At 38.3% G+C, this 10,517-nt stretch overlaps 1 protein-coding gene across 2 annotated transcripts; it reads left to right on the forward strand.

The window, feature by feature from the left end:
- LOC109824066 (two-component response regulator-like APRR3) lies at nucleotides 1,662–6,923 on the forward strand. 2 transcript variants are annotated; one of them, XR_002242546.1, is made up of 9 exons: nucleotides 1,662–1,910; nucleotides 2,021–2,182; nucleotides 3,022–3,152; nucleotides 3,254–3,367; nucleotides 3,526–3,700; nucleotides 3,778–4,213; nucleotides 4,756–5,533; nucleotides 6,417–6,645; nucleotides 6,762–6,923. XR_002242546.1 is itself a non-coding variant. In XM_020390586.1 (8 exons), exons 1-8 carry the CDS (start codon nucleotides 1,751–1,753, stop codon nucleotides 6,525–6,527), a joined length of 2,067 nt encoding a protein of 688 aa, XP_020246175.1. In that variant the 5' UTR covers nucleotides 1,662–1,750; the 3' UTR covers nucleotides 6,528–6,923. The 2 variants fall into 2 exon arrangements, 1 of the variants encoding a protein (XP_020246175.1); XM_020390586.1 differs by having other exon boundaries at nucleotides 6,417–6,923.

Consider the following 10,517-nt stretch of genomic DNA (forward strand, 5'->3'; position numbering starts at 1 on the left):
CAAAAGTCAAGGACAAAAAAATTGGTCAGTGAACATTGTGTCACATTGAGACAAAAAGGTTGTGATTGAGATGCTAAGGAAATGAAATGCAAAACAATTTATGCTTTACCCATAGAGACCCATATATTAGTCTAAGACGGCCCTCCATAATTACCATTAATGTTGGGCTCCGGTTCATGGTCACGTTCAACACTCAGCATTTCAAGGCCCATAGTTCATGGCTTCCCTCCTGAGCTTTGATACAGGCACCCAAAATTTGGGACCAACAGAGAAGACATGTGAGGTGTCTCCCTCCTATTGCATAATGAGCTGGTCATCATTAATGATAGCCAGCACATTATGCAATAGGACGGGGACATGTGAGGTGATGACCAGCTCATTATGCAATAGAAAGGAGACACCTTACTTTTTCCCATGCTAGTCTCATACTTTGGGTATTTGGAAAAAATTTCTTCCCTCTCAATCTCAGAACATAACTCCAAGCTGTGCATCATTTTTAACACCATCCCGTCTCTAAACTGTCAACACGCGGCTAGCTAATTAGCCAATTAGCAAACCTTTAATTGCGAAGCATCGCTTTCTTTCACCGATGGCGACCCCTCGATATTAGTGCCTAACCAACTCAAAAGTTCCCCTTGGTCCTTTTAATCGGTCACATTTTCAGGTGAGCACCAACTATAAAAAAAAGAAGAAGAATAAAATTAACTTTGTACACATATTAGTCCCCCTACTTGTTTAATGTTTAATCCCTTAAATGCCAAAGCATTTGGAAAATGGAGTTTAAAGAAACAGGCGTAAACAAAGTCTCAGATCTCAAAATCCATGGCTTAACATTTTTTGGTAATGGGGTGTTTGTTTCACCAAAAATTTTGACATTTGCTATGGATTACAAGTTTTGGGATCAAAAAATGAGTTTTTTTTTTGTATTTTAGGATTCTATATATGATGTTTGTTTTAAGAAATTTTTTAGAATATTGAATCCCAAAAGTTCAAAAAGTGCTCAATTTTTAGAATTCGCCAAATCCTCTCAATTGGATTTTGACAAATCCTATAAATGTGTGTGCTTACCTCTCAATTAGAGAGGATTTGACAAATCCCAAATTTGTCTTTTTCTGGATGGTAGCCTCATCAAGATAGCATATTCATCATGTTATAAAATTTTGGCATTTGGTAATGCTACAATTTGAGCTTGAAACAAACAAAATATTATAAATTGTAGTATTCTAAATCCCAAAATATTAATAAAACAAACAATATTTTAGAAATCTCAACTCATAACAAAACACCTATAGATTTCATATCCCATAGTAAAATCCATATCCTAAAATTATAGGATTTGAAACAAACACCCCCTAAAAGAAAGTGTCTAGTTTGGTGTTAACTTAAATGGAATATTGCTCCGAAAACAATTTCACTGAGGGATTGGATAACAATTTCACTGAGGGGCTTATTTCAAAACGCTAAAGACTCAAGGGGCCGATACCAAAAAACCCCCGAGAGAACAAAGGTGCGGCCGAGTTGCGCGCGGAGAAAATATCTGGCCCGCTGGCGGTCGGGTGGAGGAAAAAGAGCGACAGTGGTCTGCGGGAGGCCCACGTAGGCTCGTTGCTGACGTGGCACCCGAGGCGATCAGATATTTTCCCTCTCCCCCCTCTCTCGAAGTCGGCTTGGCCACGGATTAGCCTTTTCCCCCTCTCCTTCCCCCCTCTTCATTCTCTCTCTCTCTCTCTCTCTACTTTCTCTCTCTTCGATGGCGGAGAACGAAGCAGAATCAGAGAGATCGCCGGCGGCGGAGGCCTCGTCACGTGATCCGCACGCGATGAGCAGATCGCTGCGGGTGCTCCTCGTCGAGGGCGACGACTCGACCCGCCAGATCGTCACCGCTTTGCTCCGGAAGTGCAATTACCGAGGTAGCTTCGACCTCGATTTTCTATTATCGTTACGTTTTTTTTTTGAATTTTTTTTTGGTTGGGGGAATTTTCGATGCTGAGGCTGGGGTTTTTGTGTAATTTGCTTGAAGTCGCGGGGGTCGCCGACGGGATGAAGGCTTGGGAGGTGATGAAGGAGAAGCGGTACGGGTTCGATCTGGTGCTGACCGAAGTTGCGACGCCTTCGCTGTCGGGGATCGGGCTCCTGACGAAGATCATGGGCTCTGAAGAGTGCAAGAATATTCCCGTTATCAGTAAGTTTACTTCGGTTATTTGATTGATAATTACGTCTTCGTGTTTTCTCAATCGAGTTGTCTCCATTCATCTGTTTTTTAAGATGAATTTGGAGTAGAGAAGTTCGGTTGGCGAAGATCGGCAACTGCGAATTCACAGTGAACAGTGATTACTGATACGAAAGCTGAAAAATTGATTGAATTTGAAGGCAGAACGCAGTTAATCTTGCTTTCATATTGGTGTAGTTGTTCTAGCTACTTACGTTCGAAGAATTTGAGGGCTAATTAATACTTAGAATAATACCAAAGCCATGTTGGGAAATTTCGAGCCCGGAAACGAGGAAAGGAGGAAATGAATGATCTCTTAGATTGCTCTTCTCTCTACTGTGGAAAATGAGTAGCTGATTTGGAAAATAAAATAATAAGACATACTAATCAAAGTTCCAAATCATGCGGTAGTTCAAGTTTATTATTCCAACAGACACCTGTTTATCCTGCTAGAATTTTTTGAGCTGCAACATGAAATGCTGTTGATGTTTTCTTTTTCTCTCTTTCAACATAGAGCAGAAATTATGAAATAGAGGCTAATAATGAACTACCAGATTGCTATAAGTATGTACTTTATGAGTATTTTAAACGGAGAAGAAAAATACTTGCTGTCAAGGCTAACATTTTATTCTTTGTTAACATAGAAAACATAGCACCGTGTGTCCCTGTGACTGCGGTGCCTCGTGAACATTAAGCTGTTTTCTGGCTTCATCTTTACGTGGACTACTTACTCCCTACTTGATTGACTCAAACAGAAAATGAGTAGTTCTCACGGGTCTCCGCTCTGATGGATCTAATATCTTTTCTTGCAGTGATGTCTACCCATGACTCCGTTAATGTGGTACTTAAGTGCATGTTAAAGGGTGCTGTAGATTTTCTTGTGAAGCCAGTTAGAAAAAATGAGCTGCGAAACCTGTGGCAGCATGTTTGGAGGAGGCATTGTGTATGTTATCCCGACTTGTACCTTGCATTATATACTTCCTTTCATTACATTTGGATAGGTTACTTCATGCTCTGGCTTGAATTGTTATATTCTTCATGCAGGCGAACAGAGACATGAATGCATCAGAGAACAATACTGCCAGCAATCAAATTAGTGCAAATGTTGGTGGCATATCCAAGACCGGGGAAAACAGCGATCAACAAAGTGATGCTCAGGTAAGCACGTGACTGTACAAACTGCTACCGATCTATGAATTACATGTATCTGGTGAGCCTACATCTTGACAACTAGCAAGTAGCAATAGATATAAGTTTATGCTATTGGCTATTTGTTAGGTCTTAATTTTTTACTTTTTTTGGATTGGTGTGAGTAGAGTTCAGGTAGTAAACAAGATATAGAAATTGAAAGCACACAGAAGCATGAAGAACCTCCTCGAGTTGAAGATAGGTGTACCAGTAAGAGGGAGCGCAACCCAGACTTTTCTGCTAAAGATACAACAATTGGAGCAAGTGGATCGAAGATGGACAATGTTGGCAATGCAGGAGACTGTAAGCAAATTTTAGGCTTTCTTCCTTCAAAGTGCAGATCATCTAGGCAATTGAATATTTTCATCTTTCCCTTGCAGATAAGCTTGTTAGGACAACTTTACCCATTCAAGAAATTTCGATGGCTAATGTAGGTCAAGAAAAGAACCAACCTCACAATATTTCCTCAAACAGGGAGGAAATTTTGGATGCTGTAAAGTATACCAATGACAACAATGATGATCCTAGATCCCACAGTCAGAAGAATGCTCCAAACGAGTCTATGCAGAACATGATGGTCTTTGTTGAGCCAGTATCTAATGGACTATGTAATTATGCTCTTTTGAAAAGGGATGTTCTATTGAAAGATGGATCACATGAAATTGCAAAACCTTCTTATGTAAATGGGACATCAAATATTGGCCCTTCGCCTTTATGGGAACTCTCTATGAGGAGACCTCAGTCTGCTAGCTGTGTACAACCAGAGCTGAAAGGAAAGCATGTCTTACAACATTCTGTCTCCTCAGCCTTTTCGAGGTAATTATTTTGAGGAATTCTCTCTATATGCATATTTTTGAAAATACAGAATTACCTACATTATGTACATGCATTCTAAAGTTTACTTTATGTATTTCATTTCAAACACTCTTTTGGATGATCTTCCGACGCTTCTTAACATTCATGGATACGCAATAGATGTATTAGGATTCTTCTATTTATGATATCAAATTATATTTTTGAAATAGAAAAAATAGTTAAATAATATTTTAGACTGTTTTCACTTTTCACCATAAAACATGATGACAATAGACATCACTCGCAGCTGAAATATAAGGAAATCGAAAGCTGATGAATATTTCATATGTTGATTCAAATGTATGAAGGCCTTTGCCTCTGACATGTTAATTTTTTGTAATCATTGTCGAACCGCAATGTTTCGACCAATAATAGCGAAAAAACTTATGGATTTTTTTTAAATTTATATTACTGTGCTTGTGTGGTGGGCCTGAATTGTTAATAGGGCCTTTTAAGTTTCCTTCTTAAGCACACATTTCTAAGATAGTCATCTCCCTTTTCAGGTATGGAGAGAAGACGATCCCTTCTTTTCATAAGTCAGCTTCTTCAGATTTATGTGTCAAAACAAGTGAATGTGTCAAAAACTATTCCCTTATAAGCAATAATGTGGTCAATAATGAAAAGAACACACAACTCTCTCATACTGAGATGACACTGTCATCTCATCAGGGCAAGGAAGGCGAAACCATGGTCTATTTTCAGATCTCATCCACTGACAAGAAGGTTGCTAGCCTGCCTTCTCAGCCAGAAGACAATGATCCTGCTGGTCACACATCCACTACGAAGGACACTGTTCTTCATTGCCCCACATCACCATTTGGTTTCATACCGGTACCAGTTCCTGTTGGTGCAATACCTTATCAGAGCTTATGTGCAGGTTATGGAGGTATGCCAGTATTCTATCCAAAACCTATAGAGGCACTACAGAGTTTAGCTGAGAGATCCACAACTCAGTTTCCATCTTCTCATCATTCTGTCCATCATAACAATCATCAAACATATTCCCATGTAATAACTGATCACCCTCATAACGGGAGACAAGAAATTGACATGTCTGAACCGGGTGATTCGAAAGAGTTGTGCAATAACCTGGAACAAGCTTACCAGAGTGGTAGCTGTAGCCAGGATGTAGCTGGAAATGCAGGAATTGCTCTAGAAAGTGGGAATGAGAGTGGTGTGCAGAACTGCAACAGGAAGTTTTCGGACTGTGACCGTTCTCGTCGTGAAGCTGCCTTGATGAAATTCCGCTTGAAGCGGAAAGACAGATGTTTTGAGAAAAAGGTAATTAGTAATTTTCTCCTTTCCAATTCCATTTGCAGTTTAAGTTTCAGGTGTGATAAGTTTTGTTGATGTCAAACTTTATATTTTATCTGATTCTTTTTTTGGTCGTCTAGCAGACTTTAAAGTTAAATTTTATAGTTCTAAAACGCTTAACTATCAATCAGAGTCACAGGAACTTGATGAGAGTTTGAAAAATGTACTTGATTGTGACATGAGTGGTCATAGATTCAAAACTTACTTCAGACAGAGATGGGGAATTTCTCTCTGATCTAGGTGAAGACAAATTCTACTATGCAGGTCATCACTGTTTGATATATATGAATGGCTTTGGTGCTAGTGGTGTAGTGGTGTCTGTGTGTATGTATACACGTGCACACATGCACACACAAGAACTGTTATATATGCTATATATGCTATATATTAGAGCAGGGGAAAGTGTTCCTAAGGTGGCACCTTAGATTCAATCTAAGGAAACACCTTCAACACTACATCATACGCAATCAACTTACTTGATTCACTTTGTTCATTTCGACTAATATGTTTTGCATTGCATATAAACAAAAAGTTATGCATATCAGATTTTAGTCACTCATGCATCAAGTGATTGTAAAATTAACAGTTTTACAACAATACAATATTACAATTAAAGAGACAATGAAGAATATGTTAGCTAAAATAAACTCTCCTGCTCGGACAAACATTTGGGTTCTAGGACTGGAACATCTATGCGTAAGCATGAACCATTTGCATACTTGCAGTAAATTGCTTCAGAGTTCTGGAAATCTTCTGTTTATTGGTATATATTTCTTTTAAATGGGTATCAACTACTTTCTTTGGGGTAAAGAATATCCGTTATTTTTAACATTGTTTTTCCCCCTGACAGGTTAGATATTATAGTAGGAAAAAACTTGCTGAGCAGCGACCGAGGATAAAAGGCCAATTTGTGAGGCAAAAAATCCCTGAGTCCACAACTACAAGAGAAGGGGCCAACTGATTGTAAAGAGTTTGGATGTACGATATACATATTTTGAGGCTTTGGGGCTTCCATTTTTGCAACTTCTGGAACAGCAATGTATTTGGATACTAATACGACAGAATGTGAGCTCGAACAGGTACTTTCGTCAAAGGTGTACTCACACTCAGAACAATTCTACAAAACTAACTGTCAAAATGCAAAGGCTCACTCTCTTGCAATTTGTCATTTTTTGTGTCTTCTTTTTTTCTATAGATATATGCAGATAAGATATGTATTGCATTTTCGTGGAAATTTGTTTTCTGCCAGAGGCCCGATGCAGCGAAGGTTTTTCTCTGACCAGATGTATACAGTTAGAAGTTTTTCCCCCCATGTATCTCATTCCTGAAATCAGTACATGTCAGTTATTAACGGACGGTCCTTTCCTCGGTCATGCATACATGTTGTGGAAATATATACGTGTGCTATAACAAAATGTAAGGAAACTTGGCCGGTTGAAAGCATAAATTTTTTTCCCCATCAATTTAGAGGCTCTCTCTATTATGTTTTTCACCGTCTCCATAAAATTTGCCATACTTCACTTGTTACGAGTCTTTTGACTGAGATTTTACATTGCTTTTTCTTACTTCTGCTTCTAGCACTTCCTTACTTATGTGCATATCTTTGTGTGTCTCGGTTACTTCTCTTTCGCATAGCATAACGTGTGCTTGTCTTAAAAATTCGTTGGCTTGCATGATCCATTTTCAAATCAACAACGATTCTCACCAATTTTTGGCTAAAATTCATTCCGTCTGGTTTAACTTCATTTGTTGCGAGTCAAGTACAGGTCTACTAAGCCAACCTTACACCATAAGAAAGTTTTGATTCATGTGTCTTTTTCTCTCTGCATTATGTTCCCTCATCTATTTGCTATCCTCTACATGTGGCCTGGAAACAACTACGCCCCAACAATGTCCCTCCTCGCATAGACGCTGATCAGTGTATCTTCGAGTACTGCAAGTGAACGGATATGAGAAATTTCTGGACCCATCAAGACTTTGCTTCTCGTATAAAATACCCTATAGTTTCCTCTACTTTGCACTTATATGCTCTCACTTGTTTTTGTTAGCAATTACACACCCTAAAGTTTTTAAAATTTGCACTTATATACTAACCTTTTTTAGCAGCGCTTATATACGCTAAAGTCTTTAAAACTTTTTTTTAGCGGAAAACAAGAGAAAATCCATGTTCATTTCATTCATATATAAAGAGATGGGCACGATGTGGTGTCCTATAAAATTTGGAGTAGAAACATAACATTTCTCCCAAATTGGAACATGAGACCTCCAACAAATTTACATCAATGAGGGTGACGAGAGGACCCTAGCCGTCATTCACCACAACACTGATATAATTGTGGACCAAAGCCGGTCACATGACCAAAAGGAGGGGGGGAGAAAAGTGAGTTTCTACCCCCGAAAACCATCAAAACAAATATATACACGCAAAATAGAAAAACTTGGCCTGACAGATGATATGCGAGGTCTTCTTGCCTCTTCGTCTAGTTGCATCTGTCCTGTATCATCTTGTTCTTGCACTGTCTAAGCTTCCTGCCTTCACTCTGGGCTGCTCAATATTGGAACTGATATGAGTTCTTGTCCTTTCATTGCTAGCTTCATTGCTGCTAGCTTGAGAGTTTTTGTAGCTTTCCCTGAGGATGAGCATGTCCATTCATTGATAAAGTGAACCGAAGAGTTAATAATACTTTCGACACTAGGTGGTACATTGTGAAAGACCCTGTTGTTTCGTGCATGCCATATGCACCAACATGTAGTTGGAAACAGAGATTGCCAAATAATTCTCTGTTTAGCAGTTCCAAGGAACTCTCCTTTGGAGTGAATGAGATCATATAAGTTATCCATTATGTTTCTAAAACTTGAACTTTAATATCCATGCAAACATGAGGATTTCGTCCCGAAAATTATCAGGGGACACTCGCATTCTACTTTTAGAGCATTTTAATCCTTATTTTTTATTAAATATATTGTTAAACTCGTCAATATCCTATTTTAATATAAAATTAGAGTAGATTTGAAGTAGGATTTTGAGCGGTTTAATAATAGATTAACAAAAATTAAGTTTAAGATATTTTAAGAATAGCAACTGAGTGTCGCATGAGAATTTCCGAAGTGAAATTTATACCTTTGTATTACATTTGGTAAGTACAAATTTTAGAAACTCTGGATATATAATCGTCAGATTTTGAATTTTGGATATTTTGGTGCGACATCCGGCGAACTGTGGATATTTAATTATCTTTTATTTTTTTTAATTTTTTTTGTCAATTCTACATTTCTTGGAATTAAGCTCAGACTAGTCATTGACCAATATGACCTAGTATGGTAACATAGGCCTTTCCTTTCACAGTTGCCCAAATTTCCAACAGCTACCAAATGTTACCATTGAAGTCTATGAAATCTAAATATGGGCCGTAGAATTGAAAGGGGTGCAGTTATTCAAAAAAATTAAATTTTCACCGAAATGGAAAAATCCACAATAAAAGCTCTGCCAACGCATTATGCATGCATGTGAGCGGTTACTGTGCAAAAAGGATCCAAAGCCGAGCCCATACAGAGCATGAAACACTTCCCCAAGTTAATTAAGTTCCGGTCAAACTGGGCCTTGCTCTTGTCCTGCTTCACTGAAAAGTTCTCCCGCTGAAGGACGCTCTGTGTGAGGTGTATCACACCAATTTCAATTTGGAGCACGCAAGCAAAGTGACAGCTACTTTTTATTTGAATTTACATGGGTAATTTTTTTTTTTTTTGATATATACCCCCTCGTATCTACCTTATTTCTAGATTTGCCCCCCACAAATTTGTATTTTGCTAATTATAACATACGTCTGGTGTGACAAAAGCGGTTACTGTGCGATATTCTTGTCATTTTACTCCCCGCTTTGAAATTTAATAGTTTGAATATAGAATAGATTTTAAGATGATTATGGGCGAACAACCCTTCATTCACTCGCTACGAACACACAAAGCACGAGTCAAGCCTTCCAATTTGAGGGAGGCGTTATTAGAACAAAGCGGAAGAAAACATACAGAGTTCAAATTAAGACAAAACCTTGTTCGTTCTTTTTCCAAGGACCGAACAAGTGGGCCCTGAGCTCAGACCCAACGATAAACTCATGTGCTTCCTCAAAACAAGCAAGCAACAGCCCAACATTGCGACAGTAGCTCACTCCCATTTTCAGAAAAGGCCCACCGCCTTTGGCCTATTATTTTGACCTTTTTTTGATGATCTCTCTAATCACAATTAGTTCCCAACTAATAAGTGATTAATTAGAGGCATAAATAAACTTTCAATGACGGGTGTCATGCGAATATCTCCGAGTGTTTCTACGACGAAAGTACTAAAATGCTACAATGATGATACTGCTTTCAATTTCATGGTAATCAATCCTTCCAATAAGACTAAATTATCAAATGAGTGTTGCTACGGGGACCCAAAATATGGAATCAATGGAGGGGACAGGTGAGGTGTCCCCTCCCTATTGCATAATGAGTTGGCTATGCTAACTCATTATGCAATAGGGAGGGAACACCTCACCTGTCCCCTCTCTTGGTCCGCATATTTTGGGTCCTTAAGTCATTTTCCTTATCAAATTGGTGTTGAAAACAGTACACAATAATTTGATTGGTATCAAAATTATCTCCGGCGGCAAAAAAGTATTTAAACTTGTACGATTAGAAAAATAGACCTATTTTTTTTTTCTCGGTAAATACCTTAATGTCGTCAGAGATAATTTTAACATCAATCAGGTTATTAAGACCTAGCAATAACGTACTTGTAGATAAAAGGAAACTATAAACAATGAATAATGTTAATTATAGATTTCTCTTCTATAATATTTGTATACTACAGCGACAAGTGTATGCTCCTTTTGACGAGTTATCAATTTTTAAATAAAAAAAAGTAAGGAACAATGCTTCTAGCCCCCAAAATTAAAAAACAAACCCCCCACCC

This window comes from Asparagus officinalis, chromosome 9, assembly GCF_001876935.1.
Source record: "Asparagus officinalis chromosome 9, Aspof.V1, whole genome shotgun sequence".
NCBI classification, from domain to species: Eukaryota; Viridiplantae; Streptophyta; class Magnoliopsida; order Asparagales; family Asparagaceae; genus Asparagus; species Asparagus officinalis.